The sequence below is a fragment of the Botryllus schlosseri genome, chromosome 7, assembly GCF_051294905.1.
Source record: "Botryllus schlosseri isolate E-star chromosome 7, Bs_hap1, whole genome shotgun sequence".
In the NCBI taxonomy this organism is placed as follows: domain Eukaryota; kingdom Metazoa; phylum Chordata; class Ascidiacea; order Stolidobranchia; family Styelidae; genus Botryllus; species Botryllus schlosseri.
The window spans coordinates 1,687,634-1,711,857 of NC_137242.1; the positions used below are offsets into that span (position 1 = coordinate 1,687,634).

At 40.7% G+C, this 24,224-nt stretch overlaps 5 protein-coding genes across 6 annotated transcripts in view; 3 read left to right on the forward strand and 2 right to left on the reverse strand.

The window, feature by feature from the left end:
• LOC145442247 (roundabout homolog 2-like) overlaps positions 1 to 24,224 on the forward strand; it is a 296,749-nt gene that overhangs the window by 5,842 nt on the left and 266,683 nt on the right. The gene's annotated exons all lie outside the window — the stretch shown is intronic.
• LOC145442271 (uncharacterized) lies at positions 4,749 to 6,834 on the reverse strand. The gene is made up of 2 exons (XM_080320175.1): positions 6,680 to 6,834; positions 4,749 to 5,769 (listed from the first exon to the last, which is right to left on the reverse strand). The coding sequence occupies exons 1-2, from the start codon at positions 6,721 to 6,723 to the stop codon at positions 5,052 to 5,054; spliced, it is 762 nt and encodes a 253-aa protein (XP_080176301.1). The 5' UTR covers positions 6,724 to 6,834; the 3' UTR covers positions 4,749 to 5,051.
• On the forward strand, positions 10,757 to 16,203 carry LOC145442251 (tudor domain-containing protein 5-like). Its single transcript, XM_080320150.1, has one exon. The coding sequence runs from the start codon at positions 11,507 to 11,509 to the stop codon at positions 15,092 to 15,094; it is 3,588 nt and encodes a 1,195-aa protein (XP_080176276.1). The 5' UTR covers positions 10,757 to 11,506; the 3' UTR covers positions 15,095 to 16,203.
• Positions 16,233 to 20,672, forward strand: LOC145443440 (thioredoxin, mitochondrial-like). The gene is made up of 4 exons (XM_080321406.1): positions 16,233 to 16,299; positions 18,309 to 18,462; positions 19,980 to 20,103; positions 20,556 to 20,672. Exons 1-4 carry the CDS (start codon positions 16,233 to 16,235, stop codon positions 20,670 to 20,672), a joined length of 462 nt encoding a protein of 153 aa, XP_080177532.1.
• Positions 20,646 to 24,224, reverse strand: part of LOC145442246 (uncharacterized) — a 62,406-nt gene continuing 58,827 nt past the window's right edge. For both annotated transcript variants that reach the window (XM_080320141.1, XM_080320142.1), the window contains exons 41-42: positions 22,105 to 22,236; positions 20,646 to 20,827 (exon numbers count right to left, since the gene is read on the reverse strand). In XM_080320141.1, the coding sequence (XP_080176267.1) occupies positions 20,762 to 20,827; positions 22,105 to 22,236 (198 nt within the window). In that variant the 3' untranslated portion in view covers positions 20,646 to 20,761. The remainder of the gene's footprint in view (positions 20,828 to 22,104; positions 22,237 to 24,224) is intronic.

Sequence of the window (24,224 nt, forward strand, 5' to 3'; positions counted from 1 at the left end):
ATCCATTGTTTTGTTTTACCTCAAGTCATCGCGGATCTTTTACCTACACAGCTACACTTTTCACAAGAATTGATTGTAGTTAATTAAGGTATTTGAGACCTGACCTAAATCTGTTACACCAATATTCATCTTCAGAAAATTTAAAGTTGTTCGAAATTCAAACTGTTGCTTTCTTGTACTTTTCTTCTTGGAAACGGTACACCAAACTATCTTAGGTTATTACTTATATCTAGGGCATGTTTTTATTGCAGTCAAATCCGTGGAAGGTTGCATTTATTTCTCACAAAAGTTGCATTTATGAACAAGTTCCTTGAAATTATTAGGGTTTGAGATACTCGAATCGATCCGTATCCAAGGCACTGTAGCAAAACTCGGTGTTGGGGACTTCAACAAAATCAATACCCTGAAAAAATTGACCCAGTTGCAACATAAGATTCCTTCAAACAATTTGAAACACCATACTTTTGCGTATTTAGGAAGCTGCCGGAAGCTGTAAAAAAAGTTGCAAAAACTTGCTCAACTTCCAATAGTTGATAAGATTTGTTTAACTTGCTTGAAATCACCATCAAGTTTATAAAACCTTTCAATGTTGAAAGATGCTCTTAACCATGCCAGTGTGTTACTGCGATTCAATAGGCATATTGTAACTGCCTCTTGTGAATTGGTCTAACAATCTTTGAACAATGCTTGCTCGAAATTACCACAAAGTTTATAAAATATTGCAATGATGAATGATGTCCTTAACTGCATTTCAATAGATCAATATTGTGACTGCCTATTGTGATTTTGTTTATCAACCTTTGAACAATTCTAAATCATGGAGGTACGCTTTTATTTCATTTCCGAACCAATTCTATGTGGAATTTTTGAGTGCAATTTCAATATTCAGCCTTTCTTTCCATGTCATAACTTGATATTTAAAAATTTCAGTGTTTTTTCTGCAGAATTTCAGCAGTATAGAAGCCGTGTTCTTGGATTTACTGTAGCTTTCATATTACAACCAAATGCCTTCTGTAAATTAGCGAGGCTACGTGCAATCTACCATGGAGACAAGCAATCAATTATGTAAGATTTTTAAAGATGTTGTCGGAAGTGAGGACCAAGTGAACACAGTTTTATATCACCCCCCTCAAAACGAAAGCACACGCTCGAATGAAGAGGATCATGTCTTATTTTTTCCTGGCGATGTACAGGATTTTGAGCATGAAATGAAAGAAAATCCAACTGCAAAGCCATGGACAGAGTGGAGTTACGAACATACCGTGCAGATTTTGTCCAGCAAATTTAAATGCAGTCATGTGTGGCTTGTGGCCCCATCTAAAAAGATCTACAAAACTTTCTGCGTGTATAAAAACTTTGTGAAAAGTGAATCAATATTTGGTGTGCCAAGTCACGAAGGTGAATACGGAGGTTTGGTGCATCTGAAGAACTTGTTTTTAAACTTATTACGTAAAATGCGCTCCGAGGAATCCACTGATACCAAAATTTGTGTATTATTAATCGGCTTCAGCAAAGGATGTGTAGTTTTGAATCAATTCCTGCACGAAGTCGCGTGGTACACTAAACATTTAGTAGATTCACAAGATTACACAGAAGCGCAAAAGACTGATATAAAAGATTTTATACAGAGTATACATCAATTGTATTGGTTGGACGGTGGACATAGCGGTCAAAAAGACATCTGGGTGCGTAGTCAAGAAATTTTAACTCCTTTAAAACGTGGCTTATGGGCTGATGATTTGAAATTGTATATTCACGTTACACCGTATCAAATGAACGACCCCATTCATCCTTGGAAAAGGGAAGAGGAGGAAGATTTCATAACGGGTTTAGGCCAGCTGCAACTGGATTTTGTGGAAAAATTTCATTTTCGTGATGACTCGGAAACGAATGACGACTCGGAATCAGAGTCTTCTGTGTATGATAAGGAAGATTTTTTGGCAAAGCATTTTATGGTTATCAGAGAATTTTAACTTATGATTACGGTTGGGGTAAATTATGGTTGCCATACTTTTGTGAAGCAAATTCCGGACACTCTTTAGCGCCAACTAGCGGATTCGAACAATGAGGTATAACATATTGTCTGTTAATATGACGTCACACTAGTAAAGCATTGCCCATCGACTGTGTACAGGAATGGAGTGGAACATAGGTCATGAATTGGGCCATCTATAATGTGAGCTCTGGTGATTGCTACTTGCTAGGGTCTGCAATATATGTATTTACGGGCCGGATGAAATCGTCTGGCGGGTCGTGTCTTGCCTGTCCGGATTGTGTTTGACAGCCCTGCTATATTGTTAGGTCGGTGCGGCTATCTGGTTGTGTGTTTTAATCGGGTCCAAAACAACATTTTTTCAGCCCCCTTCCGCCCAAAAAAAACACTGATCTTGGGCCCGCCATAAGGTAGCCTAATCGATGAGACTTCTTGCCTCTTGGGCATGCATCTGGTTGTTAAATTTTATGAATGAATTCTGTCAATTGTATTGATTCTTCCATATATTAGACTACAATAAAACGCACCAGTGGGTTGCACAATTGGTGATTTTCAACCTTTTTTATGGTCGCGACCCCATTTCCAACTTGAAAATGTTCCGTGGCCCAGCTTAAAACTTGATAAGGTGATAACTAAAAAATTTCAGCTTGCCCGAACTTACGGCCTATTCTGGATGCTGATTACGTCCAACATCTTCGCGATCCCCAGATAAAGGCAAAAGACCCCAGGATTTGGAACCACTGTCTGTGACTGAAGCATCCAATCGGCCTTGACCAATTCTAGGAATATACCGTTAGCTTATAATTGCGATTCAGTAAATGATGGTTATTTATATTAATTTTTGATGTTATTTATATTAATTTTTGATTGCATTTTTGCGAGGGCCGTGCCTGGTGCCCATACTGATATCAATATACGTTGCATTTGCATTGCAAAATTTCGAATAGCAGAAATCTGCTTGAAAATAATGTTGTTAGGTTGATTTACAAAAAAATTTTGAGCCTACTTCAAGCCTTCAAAATTCCGGACATTTAGGCATATTTTAGAATTTCGTCCCAGACGCAGTTTTTTCAGTGAAATTCCGGACATGTCCGGGAAATTCCGGACGTATGGCAACCCAAGGGTAAATGGAGTTACTGCGTGATTAGATTAGGCCTAACAGTCTGTGGTCAAAGTAGTCACTCGCTACTCAAGTAGAAGTGACATCATATATTTCTACTCGAGTAGAATTAGCAGTTTACAAGTAGAATAGTAACTACTCTAGGCCTAGTGTTCACAAACTGTCAAGTGGAAGTAGTTTGAAATTATAACTACTTGCGGAAGTAGTGCAACTAGGCAAAATCTACATGGAGTACTTTGTAAAGTAGAAGTACTTCGGTACCGACCACCTTTTCTCTTACGAGTACGGATGATAAATTTCAATCATGTACCTTTTATACAACTGCAGAAAATTGATGCCAGGCCACAATTATGTATTATTTTGACCGTACCGTACCTACTTCGTAAGTCTTTAATAACAGCTCAACAGAAATCTCATTTCTACTAACTTGTATAGCTTCGTACAGCTCATTCTAGATGCTGTGATAAGACCGATAGAGGTTTAAGGTCTCCACGTATGGAAAAACATCAAAACCATACTCCTCCCAAAGGTGAAACCTTTTAATTTCAGTACCACTCGAAAAAATGCTCTATCACTATTCGACCCGGATACTCATTCGGATTCTCATACTCTAATCATTGTGCTCAGCCATACTTACAGTTACAGACACTGTAAAAAAATTTTCTCATTCCATAATTGAATATCTTGTAAATCATATTACAGACAGCAATCATATTTTTGACCTTGGTGCCGGGCTTCAGATGCAAGTAATGAACTGTGCGCAACATTTATGAAATTCCACAATCATATGAATAATATCTCACAACTCCAAACCTATTCAATGTGAAATCATTCGTATTTTGCAACCACGACTGTCACCATGTTGTTACGTTACGTGTGTGTTAGATATATTTTTCAATAAAATGAATTTTCCGATCAGCCTTCGTCTTATAGCAGATAAATTCTTGTCATTGTCAAAGCACTTGTTAATGCTACTTGAGGTGTATACAATATTCCACAGGCGGCTGTGGTAGTTTTGAAACGAAAAGATTTAGTAAGTAGTTTCACAGTATGTTTTGAAATACATCAGTTTGCGGACTTTGTGTCAATGGAAGAATTGTGTTTGCATTTTTAGTGTAGGACTACATGTTGAACTGCTACTGTATTATTTCTTTAATATCTCACTCGTATTCTTATGTCAGACCAGTAACACAATTCACTGAATATTCCAGAAATTTGGGGTAGTCCATGGTTATTGGTTGTAACCAAGTCACATGTCAATTCTACTTTTATAGTTTTGACTCAAGTCATTTTCAATTCACGTCCGAGTCAGGATTCAAGTCTGAGTCACAATGCTAAGTTCACTGTTCATTTTCAAGTTCAAGTCCTGTTCTTACAACTCTGTTTGGGTGATATTGAATGCAGTAGTTTTCTTTGCTTCGCTTTACAGTTTCTGGCCCTATTTTGAAATACCTATTGTGTGACAGCTTTCTATTCTCCGAAGTTACAACGAAATATTGTCCGTCTCTGGTACAAGTCGAGTCACCATAAAATCGTGACTGCAACACTGCGCTAATCTTATTTAAAATAAGTAGTCTGATATCGTTGTCTTCTTTTGGTGAAATTGACGGTAATCATAAAAATCAGCGCGATGAATTTGTTTCTCGGTGCACGAGCGTTTAATGAAACATAATATATAGAATGATAGGCTACATATGCATGCCAATGACAAAGTTGACTACGCCAGGACAAGCTTGTCAAAGCGTAGACTCGCCAACCAATACTGGTCACGTGCTTCAGCTTATTATCATTACACATTACTATAGCTATGTTGTATGCTTGCAAACGTGTTATAAGTCTGCGCGGTGATAACGTTTGGTGTAATTTGTAGCCAGAAATACAGCAAGAATTACAAGCAAATACAGGCAGCTTCTCATCTGGATTTTGATCAAATATAGATCAAGCCTCTCTGATTTTCCTTAGCATGACTCGTAACGAATCTGACGCGAGTCTTATAGGAGTCTTGTCTTCTTTATTCCTGATCGTCGTATCAGCGCCGGCTTCGATTAAAATCTGAGCAATGTCTCGTCTGTCTTCTTCACAAGCTAAATGAAGGGCGGTATTTCCTTGCGAGTCAATACGATTGAAATCAGCGTTATATACGAGTAGAAGTTTAACCATTTTAACGTGGCCTTTTGAAGCTGCTCTGTGTAATGGAGTCGCTGACAGATGATCTCCTACGTCTGTTTCAGCGCTACGAGCAAGTAATCCTTCAGCTACTTCATACCTGTTTCTTGACGCTGCGTAATGTAATGGTGTTTGCCCGGTTGAATTTTTTGCATTTATTTCGGCTCCTCTTGACATTAGAGCAAACGCAATTTCTTCGTTACCGTTTGATGATGCAATATGTAAAGGTGTCCAGCCGCTGTCATCCTTTGCATTGACGTCAGCACCGTTATCAATTAAGAACTCTGCAATATCGCGTTTTCCTGATGACGTAGCCCAGTGTAGCGGGGTGCGATCTGTCTGGTCTTTGATGTTCACAAATTGCGGCTTTTCTGAGATTCGGTATTGCAGCAAAGCGTGCTGGCCCTCGTATGCGAAGTTACACATCTCTTCATTGGACACGCCAGCAGATGTGTTTACTAGTAGGTCTGCCATTGCCTTATCTAAATATCTAAAGAGTGATGCAGGGAAAATTTAATTATTTGCATTGCCTGGTATGGTAGACTCGTACAAACTACCAATTTAGTTAACGGTCAATAAACTACTGGTTTTCGAGTAGTTTTAGTTGTGGTTTTTGAAAAGTGAGTAGTTCCATGTTCTGGTTCCGCATTCAAAAGATCCTGGTTGCCAAACAACTAGAAAATGTGTCGTAGTTCGGCAGACTAGTATAAACTACTATTCTTTTAGTAGTCTTAGTCGCGCATTTGAAAAATTGGATGCGGAACACCTAGAAAACACATGTCGTCTTTTGGCGTGAATCGTGATACCAGTGTTCTGTTGTGCGATGTTCTTGGAGCCATTGCTAGATCAGAGACATTGCTACTAACAGTGGGGTAGCTAGGGGTGGGTTTTGGGGTCGAAACTACTCCCATTTCAAACTGGAAACCATGTCCTTTTGAAAGGCCAATGCAATTCCGATAAAATAAAAATTAATGAGTTGCTTCCTTATTGAATCTAGTTCCAGTTATGTTCAAGTCGGCTGATTACCGTGTGGGTTTTTAAAGGTCGTTAGTTCTAGTTCTGAGTTTTGAAAAGTAAATAGTTCTATAGTTTTAATTGCGAATTACGAAACTCCAGTGTCTGATTCCTTGGCAATAAATAGTAACACACCGGTGGCAGGCCTATACATACATGCCATGCCATATCAAAACATAATAATACACTAGAATTGCAATTTTGGTCTTAATTTCTCGACAGTTGAAAGATACAGTCTCAATTTTCTCTATTTCATTCTTAGTGCTGAATTGAGGTCCTAAAATTGAGATTTTTAAAGGCATATTCAATTGTAACGTTTACTCGGTCTCAATAGTCAGACCAATAAACCATATCCAGTTAGAATCATTCAATCGCGTTTAAATTACCTTCTAATACGACGGACGGTAAACTTGCGAGCTGCCTTCACCATCCTGTCTACTCATACACCATTAACAATAAACTGAACTCGAGTTAACCGCCATAACACTTATTTACATCGATCTGCTTCGAAGGTTTGAGGATTCTGCCTGCCGTCTATGGCGTCATAATTGCTCTTATGAGGCGGTCCAACTATTAGCAAGGTCACCCGCCCCTTACGTCCCCGTATCAATATTTTGGTTTGATACTTGAGTTCTCGTAATATGAAAAGGTCTCAAAATCAATTGACCCTATATTTCGCGGTACTACAAGCTCAGAACGATACAATACAATTGATGACAAAAGGGCATTGTTTTACTACGTAACATTAAATGGCCCGCGCATGTCGACGACCCTCAAACATTCCGCGGTTTATTATTACAAGTGAACTTTTCAAACGGGATATATCAATATTTTAGGCTATTATGAACAGCAACTCAAATTACCATAGCGACCTCGATCGCGTTCTGGTTTCTACGAGTCGTGCTGCAATAAACTTTATGCTGATTTTAATAACGTGACTATGCAGATTTTTAACGTAAACCGGACGCTCACAGAATTTTGATGCCTAGCATTTTTTGTATGTTATCTTTTGCTTACAATATCAAAGCATAGTATTATGGACATAACATCGTCACCCCGAGCTCAAAAGGGGGCCAAGATTACTGCGTAATCATCAAATACAGTATTTTCATGTAGATTTCTTTAATTTGAAATTGAAAGAATTCACGTGGGCCATCCCTGTGCACTATTATCGTATCAATTTACAGCGATGCTACCTTGTAAATTTGCTATGCTATCATTATACAGATGCATTTCCTGCAACAACTAACAATTCGATGCGGCGCAACTCATCCGTGTATGATTGACAAGCCACGCAAATACATGTTATTGAAAACAATGTCAACTTTCTTGCAAACGCACGTGTTGCTATTGCTATATTCGAAGGGGATTTAATGAAGTGGGGTTCTCTACTTCAAACAAGTCATTTAAATGTTGTTGATTGTAGTCTTGTTAGTTAGGATATAGAACGTAGTGCTGATTAGTGATTTGGTTCATTTTCTTGAATGATATCGTTATTAGGGATCATTACGGGTAATCGTAGAAAATGCGGAATCATCATCACTCAAGCCACTGCAGAAACTACAGCACAAAGTACTCCGAATCATAGCTAGGGCCCCAAAGGGACCTGGCTGCCCATCCAATAAGTCGCTGCTGAAGAGATTCGGCGCCCTAAACATAGAAGATATGCGGAAACTAGAAATCGCCAAGTTCATGTATCAGTTTCACTGCGGTCGTTGCCCCGAATATTTCAATGATTTCTTTACCTCAGAATCAAAAGCGCACAAGTACAACACACGCGCGTCCACGTCGTCCAAATATCATATGATCGACCGAAAAGATCATCGCTCCATCAAATATGCCGGACCTGATGTGTGGAACAGTATCCCGCCGGCCATCCGACAGTCGACGAGCATGTCCACATTCAAGTCGAAATACAAGCAATTACTACTAAATAAATACAGTCCATCCTCAAGATTACCGGACCACGACTGACCTATCGATCTCGCTTCCCATGACATGCCGCCCTATTTCTTGTCGCATTCTTTTTCTATACTATCTTCTTTACCTTCATTCAGTGTGCATGCCTCCTCTTTACATCGCCTAGGCCAAGGTGGGTGTCAGATTCCATAGACTACTCCTTGTCGCTTCGACATCTTCCTGTCTTTTCATTGTATCGCATTTTTTGTGGTGTATTGAACTGATAAAATTGCTAATAAACCAATGATGATGATTTGATTGATGATGAAGCGCGTGTGTTGTACTTGTGCGCTTTTGATTCAGAGGTAAAGAAGTCATTGAAATATTCGGGGCAACGACCGCAGTGAAACTGATACATAAACTTGGCGATTTCTAGTTTCCGCATATCTTCTATGTTTAGGACGCCAAATCTCTTCAGCAGCGACTTATTGGATGGGCAGCCAGGCCCTTTTGGAGCCCTAGCTATGATTCGGAGTACTTTATGCTGTAGTTTCTGCAGTGGCTTGAGTGCAGTTTTACTGGCAGCCCCCCAACAGAGGATGCCATAATGTAACTTCGATTGGATTAAGGATTTAAAGAGTATCAGAAGAACCCATGCTGGCATGAAGCGCCCAAGGCTGTAGAACAGGCCGCACTTCGGTGATAATTTAGTTTCTAGGGACTGAATATGACTCTTCCAGGACATGTTCGAGTCCAGTAAAACTCCGAGATATTTGGCATTATCTGTGTTGGAAACGGGCTGACCAGCGATATTAACGGGTTATTCCCTCCTACAACAAACCGACAATGGCGTCAACCATTGAGGTCGCTCACCGAACGCTTTTTGGGTCACTTTCAGTACTCCATTTTTGCAGTACACCTAAAATGTGGACGTGGCTGATTTCGAAGACTGCTCCAAGTTCCAAGTCGTTTCGACACTTTATCTTTCATGATATCGCAGTCTTGTGGTGGGTTGCCAGTAAATTCGGCCACCGGTAAATTCGGCCATGATCTCGGTAAATTAGGCCCTTCCAGAATATTGTTTAAAAATGTATTACCAACCGACCCGTTAACATGAATAAATTACATAATTATACTATTATCAAGTGATTTGGAGGTCAGGGCATGCGTAAATCGCGCAGGCGCAGTCACGGCATGATTAGATCACGAGACGATGCTAGGGGGTAGGGTTACGGATTACCAGAGAACCCGGCCCTTGGAGAACCCGGCCCTACCAACTCGGCCCTCGGAGAACCCGGCCCTCGGGAAATTTTGTATATCAAGCACGCGTGGTCTACTTGTTGTGGTATTCACGGTGTTTTTCGACTACTCTGGACCTCGGTGAATGCGGCCCTCGAACAATTTTGAATTAAAAATGCATTAAATGTGTACCCGACCCTCGGGAGATTTTGTATTCACCGTCAACCCTAATATCCTAACCCTAATATCCCACCCCCGGCAACCCTAACCCTACCCCTAATATCCCACCTCCGGCAACCCTAATATCGTACCCTAACCCTAATATCCCACCTCCGGCAACCCTAATATCCCACCTCCACCAACCCTAACATCCCCCCTCCCCCAACCCTAATATCCCCCCTCCCCCAACCCTAACATCCCACCTCCGGCAACCCTAATATCCCACCTCCACCAACCCTAATATCCCACCTCCCCCAACCCTAGTATCCTACCCGAACCCAATGTCCCACTCCCCGAACCCTAATGTCTCCCCCCCCCCCCTACCCTACCCAACCCTAACACCCCACCTCAACCTACAGTTGCAATAACGAGCAGACCACGCGTGGTTGATATGTGAGCAATAACAATCGTTGGGATATATTTTTCATCTGAACAAGTCACACACAATATACAATGCGATAAGACCCAATGCGATGTCATGAACAGATACGAGGATGTCGAATGTCGCACGTCCGCCGACAGATACGAGGATGTCGAATGTCGCACGTCCGCCCCTCGCCAAGTCAATTCAACAATGAGCCGACCACGCAATCGTGATCACGTGATCTGATCACTCCGTGACTGCGTGACCTACGCATGCCCTGACCTCCTTACAAGACCGACAAATCAGTTGATAATAACATTATTACTTTATTAATTCATATTAATACTTGTGAATACACTTAATTTCAAAATTTCCCGAGGAATTCACAGAGGGCCGGGTTCTCCAAGGGCCGGGTTACGATTAGGATTAGGGCTCGGTAATGTTATTGTAACTGTGGGTTGGGAGAGGGGTATTAAGGTTCGGCAGGGGAATATTAGGTTTGGAGGAGGGTCACCCCAACCGGCAACCGTAACTCAACCCAAATCTCCAACCCTAACCCTAATACCCGTCTCCCCAACACTAATCTTGAAATACCCTTAACCGTAACCCTATTCTCCAACCCAAATATCTCCCCAACACTAATCTTGAAATACCCTTAACCGTAACCCTATTCTCCAACCCAAATATCTCCCCTCCCCCAACCCTAATATCCACCCTGTGACCCTCCCAATCCTAATACCTATCGCCCCAACCCTAATATCCATCAACCCCAACATGGACCCTAACCCACGTCCAACCCTAATGTACCCCCTACCCACCCGCGGCACGTAAAACTTCCCTATTTGAGAATAATAATTCGTATTAAATGCATTTATAATGCAAAATAAATCAAGGGCCGAATCTACCGAGGCCGAATTTACTGAGGGCCGAAGTGACCGACAGCCGAATTTACTGGCAACCTTGTGGTGTATTGAAATGATGAAATTTTTAGCAATAAATTGAAATGGTTATACAATGGTATCAGTAAATATGACGTCACCAATGTGAAATTTGAAATAATTGGGACGAAATTTCGTTTCGGTGACGTTGGTTTTATGTGTGACGATTGTTGATATACAGTGTTCTTTTCATTTCTCTACTAGTTGCTGACGATTACCCTAGACGAGGATCAGCCGAAAATATTCGGGTTTATTTCAGTGTGAATATACTGCTGTATTCAACTGTATATTGAAGTTCTGTACCTCAATGAAGCTCTTCATTATGAATATATATATTATTAAATTGTAGCCTATAGTTCTGCATAATTCTTCATTGTATCGCAATCTTGTGGTGTAATGATCTGATGAAATTGTTAATATTAAACTGAACTGAACGACAGAGTACATTTAATTGAACATAAGATACCATCGTGAAATTACTTTGACATTTGTAATCTTCCTTCAGAGGAAACTTACTTGCTCAGTTTATGGTTGATATCTGACGTAATCCCGTTATGACGGACTTGTCAAGAAAGCGCGAGCTGTGCGTCAAAGTTATTCGCTCGCACTTGATATCGTGCCCGGGCGGATTAACAATACAACAATTGGAACGGGACTACGAAGCTACAGAGAATGAAAAATTGCCTTTTCGAATGTTTGGGTATTCGGATGTGTTATCATTCCTCAAGTCTTTACCGTCTGTGGTACGCATAAATTATCGTGGATATAACACGAGTCAGATCGTGCTACACGGAATCGCCGATGCTTCTTCCAAGCACGTTAAAGACATGGTGGACCATCAAAAGACAAAGCGAAACGCCAGTAGACCACCTAGAATATTTCAAAATCCGCCCCGCCGTCCTGTAACCCGCGCTGCTGTCTCGAAAAAATGGAGCTCTGCAGTCGTAAGCGCTTTCCTTCAAGAAAATATACAACGTGTCGTCAAAAAACTTAAAGCCGGCATGGCTGTGAACCTATTCTGTAATCTATACGAAAAAGAAATCGGATTACCGTTAGACGGTGCAAGACATGGATTTGCTTCCACGATTGAGTTACTCAAAGCTATCCCGCACATTTGCCATCTTGAATATGGCAGGAGGGATTGTACAGGTGTTCACGTGCTGTATGTTAATCCTCCGAGGGTGTTCGCAAAGAATAATACTCCAGTCAGCACTAACACTGTACTGAAACCGAAACAAGTTGCATCTGATACTAACAGCCATGCCATCAGTAATAGCATTGTATCAAAACCGAAACAAGTTGGTTCCGATACATCCGCCGCGAAAATTAATAAGCCAGAGCTTGCTACTAACAACTTGAACTCTTCAGTGAACACTGCTGCTGCTATACGCCCTCCTGTACGTCTCTTAGACTCTACAAACTCTAAAAGCGAGCTAGAGTCTGAGATAATGAAACTTTTGGAGGAACATCCTAAAGGAATCGCTGCTAGCACCATTCCGAGATTGTACCAACAAAAATTCAACAAGTATCTGGACATCAAAAAGTACGGGTATCACAGCATCATCGAGTTCATGTCCAAAATCAATGGAGAGGTAATCATAAACCGTCCTAAGCCTACAAGCGACTGGTTTGTATCGCTGAGTAGCAACAAAAGCGAACTGTCGACGTCTCGCGTGACAAGTTACAGAGACGAAGACGAAATGGCGGTTGTGTTGCTTGAAGTGAGAGAAATCTTGCTCCGTTCGAGCGAAGAAATACTGCTGTCCGACTTGCCTCATATTTACGAGAGAATGTACCATCATCGTATCACAGACGGTGACGAGTGTGCGTTGCTTAATATCATCGTGAAAATCGAGGGAGCTGTAATTAAAGTCAATGCGGGCGGGCGTGTTACCGTGCGTGCAAAGCTTAACGAAGGTCGTACGTCAAACATACCTCCTGATACAATCGGCCCGAATGCTAGTTACAGATATCCAACTCTGCCAACTGTTAACGACCAATACATTGATGTGTATGTGGCAGACGTATCAGACCCAGGGTCTTTTGCAGTTCAAATATACGGGCGTAAGACAACTGGGGCTTTGAATGATTTAATGGATGCCCTGGAAAGGTTTTACTGCTCTGTGCACGACAGCAGGTATGATTTACCAGAAGATATGGCGCGGCCTGGTCAAATTTGTGCGTCTATCTTCGCTGAAGACCTGAATTGGCATCGTGCTATGATTATAAGTGAGTACAATGACGATTACGTTGAGGTTTTGTATGTCGATTATGGGACTACAGCGACTGTGCCGAAAAGTTCATTGAAACTTTTGACTAGTAGTTTCATGACTCTACCAATGCAGATGATCAAAGCCAGGCTGGCGCACATCAAACCGAGAGACTTGAAAAAGTGGAGTTTACAGTCACGCAACCAAATGCTGAGGCTTTGCAGTAATAAGCAACTGATCGCGCAAGTCACAGAGGTTAAAGACGAGGTTTTGTCGATATGCCTTTGCGACACTACTCAACCTGATGTGGACGTGCACATAAACGATACGCTTGTAGAAATGGAACACGCTGTTCTGTTTCCTGATAATTTGAGCAAAAAAGACAGCGAAAATCTGACTGCGTTCTACGAAGCTCAGTTTGAAGCTAACAGCGCCAACGGTGATGCTATTGACATCAACAGTGAGGTATTGGAATTTTTGAGACATAACATCAAACGTCAACCTGAAACCAATGATGCGAAGAGTGTTGATGATGTAACAGCTACATCTGCACCAAAACAAAAAGATACTCCTGTCAGTCCTGTGCCCTGCATTGAACAACCTCCAAATGTGGTGTCCGAAGCAATTCGTTCAGACGCAAAACCTAATACAAGGCCTGTTGTTAGATACATTCAAAGACATCACATTCTACATGGCAGATACACTCTGCATGTTATCAACTACAATGGCATGCCAATGGTCTCGAGCTATGAGATATCTCTGTGGTTCGGTCAGACTTCTGACGTGCTACGGCCGTTTATTTGCATGAAGGGTTTGAACATTGAAGAAAAAGTGATATGTAGGGATGAGAAACATGAGGGTTTGTTTCGTTGTGTGGATGAAAGTCAATTGCCCAGAACTGTTGAAAAAAACGTAATGGCTGATGTCCTGTGCTTATATCAGCTGCGCGACCTGATATCCATCGTGTTTGGACTCGGGCATTTTGAACAAAGTCAGATTATTCAAGATGTGACGAAGATTTTGGACGCATTTGATGCTGATTCTGACTACTGGTACACAGACTCGCCGGAGTGCGGCACGGAAGATCTTGAGACTAAACGCAAAGAATTGCAGGAACAGCGTATAACTTTACTGGAAAAATTGGCTCAAAGATCAGATCCAAGAACTGTTGATGAGATAACGGAGATTGAACAAAGAATTCGGGCCATCACGCTGAAAACACAAGCTACCGACCCGAAAAAAGTTGGTGAAAATGACCAAAAAACCGATAATGCGACAGGAAATTACAAAGGTCCGAAAATGTTTGAGCCTAATAATCCGTTTTTGAAGAATTCAGTACACAAAGTGACCAAAACGAGTGAATTCAATCATTATGAACATGCAGATTTTGACGAGTGTCCCCCCTTAGTTGATACGACAAGGCAGATAGCTACAAAAGTAGCGGAAGTACTGCCATTTAAAAAAGAAAGATTCAATTCGAATGACGAATTGTCAGCAATACCAGGAGCGCAGATGAATACTGACGTGTTGGAATTTATACCTTCTTCGATGGGAAATAATTACACAGGGGCGTCTGGTTCGATCATGGCTTCTCCAGCTCCCAATATCAACGCTAGGCAGACTTTTATGCGTCAAACGATGGCTCAGACTCAGCCACCGTTTATGCAAAACAATGTCTTTGCTAGTCACCGGCCTGCCGTGTTTCTGCAAAATAATCCCAATTTTCAACATTCAAACTCGCAAGGCACGTTTGGAATGATGCCGCAGTCCCTGCAGGCAAATTTAATGCCCATGTCGGGAAATACTGGCCCTCGTCCAGCAGGCATGTACAGAGACGGTCAAGGCCGTGTGTTCATTCCACAAAATATGTTCATGAATCAAGGCATGGGGTTGACCCCTTGCAGGCCTTACTATCCTGGAATGAACTTTTAGAATTGTGTACACAAAATCATGTGAATGATCTTGCCGCTTTTTTATTACAATTGTTATGTGATTGTCTGCATAATATTGGTGGAGGGAATTTTGTTTGAACATGGCGTGCAAATAGTTGCTGTTTTGTGGATATGGTGTTTAGCCCAACAGTTCAAGGTTAAATATGAGATTTCTTTCCAGCGTACTTATTTTATCGAAAAACGGCATGATGATCACAAATCAACAGTTGCCTATGAACATGTCAAAATTTATGGCGCTATGATTGGTGTATGTTAGGTTATGGTACTAACATTAATTACCTTTATCCGCAACTCGAATTATATGATGCCCCCTAACCACACCCTAAACTCCCAATCTTACGATATCTGACCGTAAGCCCCAAGTCTAATATTACGAGACCTCAACTGTAATTTTATGATTCCCAAACCCAAGACTTGGACAACTAGATAATTATAGTTGTCTAGTTACAGTGAAATGCCGTTCATATATTCTAGTCTAATTTGTGAAGTCTCCTTACTCTAATTCTAATATAATTTGTGAAATGTTTTTATGCTTTAATTCTAATCTAATCTAATTTTTGGGTTTTCTGAAAATGAGCAGCTCGGATTTGATATGATTTGAAATTCAATCAGTAATTTGACATATCGGTAGCAATAGTTCCAATTCTGATCTAAGTTTCAAAATTTGTGTAGGTATAATTCTAAGTTTGAAAAAATTCTAATTTTAGTGTAATTTGGAAGATGCGAAATCTTTTGTTAGTTGTCCAAGTCTGCCACAACCTAATCTTACCATACCCTAACCCCAACCTTAAATTTACGATAACCTAAACCAATTATGAAGTCCATAAATTTTGACATGACCATGGGAACACTAATTGGTGATGGCTATGTAGTTTTGGGTAAATAAAAGTACATTAGACCGAGCATTCTTTCAAGTGTCAAATTGGCCACTGTTTTTCTTTTGCATATTCGTAATGTCTTCTTGAGTGGCACTGTGTTGGGAAGCGACTGTTATGCGTCTGTATTAGTTCAATTTTGTTTCTGCCTGTTCCACTGCCTTTCTTTGCATCATGCTGCTTTTATCTATGTTCCACTGTTTCTTTTCAACAGGGAATTCAGTTTAAATAGATTGTATTGAGATGTCTGCGCTACGGGCGAGTGTATTGAGGTTGACGGCGTTGCGGAACATACTGGCGAAAGAAAGAGGTTGGATTTTGTTGCCTTCTCTCATAAGTCATGCCTGAATGGTTTATGCAAAGTCTTAAGGTACCGTAATATGGGTGACATTCAGACGTGCAGAAGCTAGTTGATTTTAAAATTCCGCAACTACAACTAGAACTCCTAATAGTAGTTAATCGACTGTCAACTAGGGTTGTAACCAAGTCACAATGGTTCCGAGTCACAAGTCAATCTCACTTCTAGTTTTGACCCGAGTCATTTTCAATTCACAACCGGGTCAAGTCCAAGTCAATGAGTAGATAGTCGAGTCTGAGTCTTAGTGTTTTGACTCGAGTCCGAGTCATTGTGTTCAGTGTTGAGTTCAAACCGCTTTTTTCCACTCTGCTTGATTGATATAGAATGACTCACATTCATAATATCGTAATTTTCCTCGGCCCTAACAGCTTCTGGCCCTATTTTCCAAGTATCAGGACTGATAGACGAAACAGCAATCATGTGGTCACTTTACTATTCTTTAAATCTACATTGAAATATCTGTCTTGGCCGTCCTAGGCTCGAGTCATATGAGTTGGTTCGAGTCGTGCACAATGACTCGAGAACAAGTCGAGTCAATATACTAATTGACTCGAGTCCTTTTATGCATTCGAAAAAATACCTCTCGAGACACCAAAAAAGCGTGACCCGAGTCATGACCAGAGTTATTTCAACCCTGCTGTCAACTAGATCGGTGGTCTGTAGCCTATCGAACAATAAGTGCCCTAAACCGTCATTCAGAAACAATCTGCATAAATACTAAGGTGCTATTGTAGCAAATTTGATGTTTAACACACGTTTCAAGATTATGATCTTCTTAGCTTGGTCTGGCCACGTCATGGTACTGAGAATGTCTGCTTTGACTCGCCCAGATTTTGCACGAATATGGTGTTATGAACCCTGGTTACCGATCCGGCTTTTTGTGTCAAAATTTTGGCTTGTATTAGAAATAAATGTTCTAAAACAGTGGTTCTTGACCTTTTTGTCCTAGCGGACCCCTTTTGGAACATCGCGACCCACCCACAGATCCCTCAAGTTTTCGTTCAATAATTACTTGCCGTAAACCGAGGTTGGACAATTACGCTTTATATCTTGGAAATGTTAGAGTACAGGGGGGCAAGTTTTGTGTTGTTCCGGGGTTGTGGAGCAAAGATTAGAACTAACTGATCCAAAATCTTCATAGTCATGAATAAGTACTGTATTTTTCGAATTATCCGTGTTCAAAGTTACCCTAGCATGACAACTTCAAATCCAAAATATTTTGCAAACATTTAAAGTCACCTTACTGTCTCTAACTTTTAATTTTTCAAAAAAACCCAACAAAACGTCTCTTAACAGCAATGTGTTTGTATCAGTAGGCTATTGGCAATTAAAATGAGTTACATTACAAATTAGGTTATCAATCATTTTACAAATTTAGAGGACATCCTGAAACTGGTGCACAAAAGACAGGGTTGTAACCAAGTCACAAGGCTCCGAGTCACAAGTCAATTTCACTTTTATAATTTTGACTCGAGTCAAGTCGAGTCATTTTCAATTCACCACCGAGTCAAGTCCGAGTCCAAGTCATTGAGCAGGGGTTCGAGTTCGAGTCATGGTATTACGACTCGAGTCTGAGTTCAAGTCATTGTGTTGACTCCTCAGTTTCCAGTTAAAGTTTTGTTAAACCCACTTTTACAACTTTGTTTGGTGATATCGAATGCTTCGCATTTATAATATACAAATTTTCCACACTTTCGACAGTATCTGGTTGCATTTTCAAGTAACAGTATCAATAGACGAAATCCCAATAGGGTGGTTACTTCACTATTCTTCGAAATTACAGTGAAATGTTGGTCTTGGCCGTCTGAGTCTCGAGTCACATGACTTGAGTCGAGTCATCAGAAAATCGTGACCCGAGTCTGACTCGAGTCATTACAACCCTGGTTTGAGAACCACTGTCCTACAACCTGTGGTAAAACACTATCGATATTTCATAACCGTTTTTATCCTTCTGTGTTTAGTGTCGGCAACCACGTGTCAGCATGCTCGAAATCTTTCCGTATCAACTAGGTGTCAAGGGGAGAAGTCGTTCAATTTTCATGTGCAGGATGAAGATGATTTTAAGAAGCGTGTCATCGAATCGAAAACGCCGGTAGTGGTGGATTTTCATGCCGAGTGAGTGTGTACTTTGTAGTCGACGGGACTACCGAAACTGTGCCGATGCCTGGGGAGCTCAAGTATTCTGTCATAGAGCTCCCAAGTTGTCAAATTAATTAGTTTATTAAGAGGAAATTCCCGGTGATTCAATAAGGTCCATCAAACCACTAGGTGTCGCCAGACTTTAGGTGGTAACCGCCGTTGTCACGTACGCGGTTGCCGTTATCAGAAACCTGTAGGTTACTTTCTCGATTGTGTAAGGGTATTTTATACGAAAATAATGACTACAACATATTCTACGTGGACCGTGAGCTCGCTATAAAATGAACTAAAACTTCGAAAACTTCTGGTGCTGAGCTGGTAGCCGACATTTAGTTGACAATTTCACATTCTCACCTAGTTATCAAATCGACCTTATTTCCTTCCGTAGAAGCTTTCCGAAGTTTTAGTTCATTTTATAGCGAGCTCACGGTCCCCGTAGAATATGTTGTAGTCATTTTTTCCATATAAAATACCCTTACACAATCGAGAAAGTAACCCACAGGTTTCTGAATACGGCAACCGCATACGTTACAAAGGCGGTTGCCACCTAAAGTCTGGCGACACCTAGTGGTTTGATGGACCCTATTATGATCAAATTTGTGAAATGTTTCTTTGCTCTAACTCTGATCCAATTTCCCGTTTTCCTGAGAGCGCTGCAAGAGTACTGTGTGGCGCAAGTTTTGCCATTCTCCTGTTTGTGAGAATCAGGTCTGGTTTGATATGAACTGAACTTATTCGATTTTCCAGTTTTCAAGAATTGAGTAATTCTGATCTTTGAGTCCAATTTGATAATAGGTAGGCCCTATAACTCCAATTCCTGTTGAAATTTTGGATTCGAAAAAATAGCCTGGACGGCGGGTAATCCTAGAATTATGAACAAAAAAGTCAAATACCGTAACTCTGCTTCTACGGGTTGGAATTGCGTCAAATTTGTTTTGCATTGTTTTTGTACACAACTCAACAATTTCATGGGGTTGACAGTGAAATTTGAATTTTTTAAAAATATATAAGAAATTCATAATTTTCAGACTCCTAGGTGTATTCACATTTACGGGTTGGAACCGAGCCAAATTTGGTGTGCAGCATTTTTTTCATGCGGTCTAACAAATTAATCAGTGAATCCCCGGAATACGGAAAAGACCCTGGACCTCAACATTACAGACAATTATAGTTTGAAGATGTAAATCAGTGGTTCCCAACGTGGGCGATTTGGCGGTCTAGGGGGGCGAAAATAGCGAAGGGGGCGATGACGCGTCAAAGCGACTGACCTTTATCATTTTTTTAGTCAACCCACGGAAATTTAGTTACAAAAGTGTCAAAGTCGACATCGAGCCGAAAAGTTGACCCGCCGGTGATTACTGTTTGTATGCCCATTTTTCGGTACACAAATTTTGGGGGGCGTTGAAAAACGGGCGATGGGTCGAAAAAGGTTGGGAACCACTGATGTAAATACTACTTCTAAGTTTTCCAAAATACGTTCGCTTCTTTTCCAGGTGGTGTGGCCCTTGCAAGCAACTCGGACCAAGAATAGAAAAGGCAGTCGACGAGCACGACGGAAAAATCATGCTGGCCAAGGTTGACGTTGACGACTTGTCTCAAATCGCCATGAAATATAAGGTAGGGAAAAGTAGTGCGTTCAAACTTGTACGAATTACTGTATCTTCAAAAAGCGCAACTGGAGCTACTCACTTTTTGAAACTCGCAACTAGAAAAAATACTCAGTGCGACCACAAACAAAATAACGACAGATATCGTGACATAATTTGGTGTTTTGACTATAAAACTCTTCCATAGCGCTTTACGACTTGTGGGTCGATCACGGCATTTTTCGTATGCTGCGTCACGACCAACCGAGGTGACAAGGCTTTTCAGTGTAATATAGTATCTATAATTTTTACAAAAAATCATCTTGGTTCAAATTCAACTTATTGCCATTGTGCCCCATCCATGAAAATATTACATATCCGAGGCCATCGATATCAGCTGATACTGAACTCCTTGATGACCGTAAAATTTTTCTACCCTACGAAACTGAGACCGGTCCGCTGTATATATATATGTACTTTCAGGTGCGCGTCGTGCCTACCGTTATCGGGGTGAAAAAAGGGGAATCTGTGGAGAAATTCGAAGGAAACATCCCGGATGATCAGATGGCCGCGTTTATGAAGAAACTTTTATTAGATTAGCATATATTCATACTGTCTCCAATAGCGCAAACATGATTTTTTAATTCTATTCAAGAAGCACTGACACAGTTTTAACTTCAAAAATCTTGTCAGCAGTCATCGGAGTTGAGAAGATCCAGCGCGAACTGCTGCATTGCTCCTGTCGACACCAATTCCTGGAAAAATAAACATTTCACAAACCTAGGACATTTATTACTAGGGCATTTACTTTCGATAACAGTTACATGATCCGGCAGAGCTTTCAAATTTGTTACCAAGTCTTAACAAAAACCACACACTCTTGGCGACTTCAACAATTTCAAAAGCCTGCCGAATAAGGTGACCAGTGAAAATGTAATTTGTGAAATGGGAAATTATCTCAAATTTAAGCGACAGAATTAATGAAGCGGTCTATTTACAGACACGAGTTAGGGGTAGTTGAATAAACAGTGACATGCAACCAATCCATCATATATATATATATATATATATATATATAGTATATAGCATGTTTTTAAATCACTCCTTCACATTTTTACGCAATATCCAATCAAAGTTGCAGTAAAAATACGTTTGAAAAATAGAGTATAGTTTCACTATACCAGTGGTCGGGAACCTTTTTCGTCTGAGGAGTTAGCCCTATATTTTCCATTTTAACTCCCAATGAGCCATACATGTTATCCAATTGTTACGTCACAATTGAAAATCATGACGTCATGACACATTCAAACTTACTACACTAGATTAATCGTGGATTACACTAGATAAATCGTGGGTGCCACATTTTCTTTGTAAAAACTGGTAGGCTACTAATCATCCTGTGATAGCGCAATCCATCATAAATAGCTCAGAATTTATTTTAATACTTGGTATTGATGTGATTTTATAACTGTAGCACTGATTCCGAAAATCTAAATATTGATCGACTTCTCAATTCAGCGGTAACATAAACGTTACACTATACTCGCCTACATTTTACAGCAGTCCTGGAAAGCTACTTATCAATGAAGAACGTGGATAGCGAAGCGTTGTTTATAATTTGGATTTGTAATTGGAATATCACTTCCATAGCAGTTCATTTCTCGGCGTGCATCAGGAGAACAATGTGTATTTGAAAAATAGATTTTTATATAGGCGACCCCATGCCTGCTATTCTCTTTAATCAACCAACGTATGGTGCAATCCAAGATAAGGGATATTAGTCGCTGGCGCCACATAAACTTAAGTTTGAGGATTTTATAATGGGGTCCGAGCCCTTAACCCTGGATACGCCACTGTCTTGACCCCTCGAAAACATGTTTATGCTGCCTCGATAAAAATTAAAAATATGTCAAAGAGCCATATCCTATACCCAAAAGAGCCATAGGTTCCCGACCACTGCACTATACAATCCCTCCGAACTTAAGGACACTGTAAAAAAAAGTTGCAAAAACTTGTTCTAGTTATTACCAACCTGAGAAGCGAGCTCCGGAGTCAAAACGATCGCGACGTCTTTCTCTCCCATATTCTCTTTCAACGTTTTGTCGTCTAGCGATTGACCAGATGCCGTGTGCTGACTCGCGCTTGCGTTACCGGATTGAACAAACTGGAAAAATAGCCAGAGACGATCAAAGTTGTCGTCGCTCGTGTTCCAGTAGCGCTACCGCCGTGAATTCCTACTCAGTTAAAAGTAGATTTAACCCTTTGCGACCGGCGGTCTAGTATACTAGACCGCGGCTGTTTAACACAGAGGAGTCGGTATTTCATCGAAGATAGCTAGACCTGTATTGGTCATAAACTATTGCGATCGGTTTGTATGGATAGCTCTTATAAATACGCATACATCAGACCATGTATAACCTATTGTTGCAATGTATATCCTGCTTGAAATGCAGATTGAACACGCAAAAACGTTTCCCGCAAAATTGAATTTGTAATGATATTCGCGTGAATGACCGCCTGAAATATAAACCATTGTATCTTCCTTTCTAGACGTCATATAACCAATTACAGTTATCTTCTATGACTTGTTGTTAGTCATACTATTCTATGAAAGTCCTTATATCGAAGATTAGCACGTATAACATGTTTCATATTGACGTGAAAGAAGCATAACTTATTACGTGAAAATCATGGCTGCGTCAGATCACCTGACTCGTTGCGGTTTCAAAAAGATGTACCATTGCTTCAGGCAATAGCAAATTGTACATATGGTTAGCCATTATCCTGGCATATTCATCAATATCCCTATCATGGAGCTTAGTTTTGTATAAGAAAGCCGACACCAGCCCTAACACTGCACGAAAAAGCGTGCGAGTTAGGCTATTTTGGTACCCGAGCCTGTGATAACAACATCATATAGAGGCAGTTATATATCTGTTTTAGATGGCACACGAAGTTACTGTTGGCTTCTATGACTACTGTTGATCATACATGGAACACTAGCCGTGCAGAATACAGTTCAAATTGATGTGAAATGAAGCAATAATGCATCACCTGAAATGACTTCCCGAGCGTATATGGGCACTGGGCAGTGTCGAATAAGGCAATATGTGTAGTTGTGTATACTTACGGATCCCTTGCAGTTGCAGGTTACATATAACAAGCAACTGGGGTTGATAACACTTCAATAGCATGGACAATATGGACATATATACTACAAGCAAAATTGCCAAGGCAGTTACTATGTTATGTAGAGCTGAACGCGCGTTGCCTTCAGCGAGATTACGTAATCGATTACTCATCGGCGGCGGCCGCGTGATTGTGCTCATCATCTCTACCTTTCCAAGATCGTAGCGCTGGGCTATGAAGCGCTATAGTAGCGTGTAATGTCTCGTTGGAACGTAGAGATTCATGCGGAAGGCAATCAGGTGTTCATATACCAAGAGAGGGACTAGGTATGACGTCAGGAGGTATAGAAGAACAAAATTGTATTTTATTTTCAAGAAATCGGGAACATTTTCTCGCTTAACGCTATTCCCTCTGGCGTCTGAGCCGTGAGAGTATCTCAGACCGCTAGGCGGCCACTTCAGGTTTACGGCAATATATTGGGCGTCGATTTAAGCCATATGGATGACATTTTATCGTTTTTATTTGTGAATGCAGTAAAATTTTGGTCAGTAGGCCGGCCGGTTACAAAGGGTTAATGGTGACTCAAGTCATTGCGCAGGACTTGGCCAAGACAGACATTTCATTGTAACTTCGAAGAAATCGTGACATAGACACCATTGTCAGAATGAAGCAACAGGGTGTGTCACGACTCACGAACGTTCTTTCTCCATTCTTGCCAAGCTACTTAGTAAGGACAGACACTTTCTACCCAAGAATGTAGGAAAGTATCTTTCGTTGCACTACAACAAATTTTAATTATTTCTACCATAATACGTGATGTAACTTCATAGGGCGTTCAAATTAACTTTTTTCATGTACAAAATTTGTCAGTTTTTGAGTCAGAAAAGTTTTTTCAGGCTCAACTACTTCGTAAGGACAGATAGTTCGAACCGGAAATGAAGATAAGTAGTGCAATTCTAACATTATGTGGGAAAACACCTAATTTGCATAGGTTTGGTCAAAAAGTGTCAAAATTTTGATTTT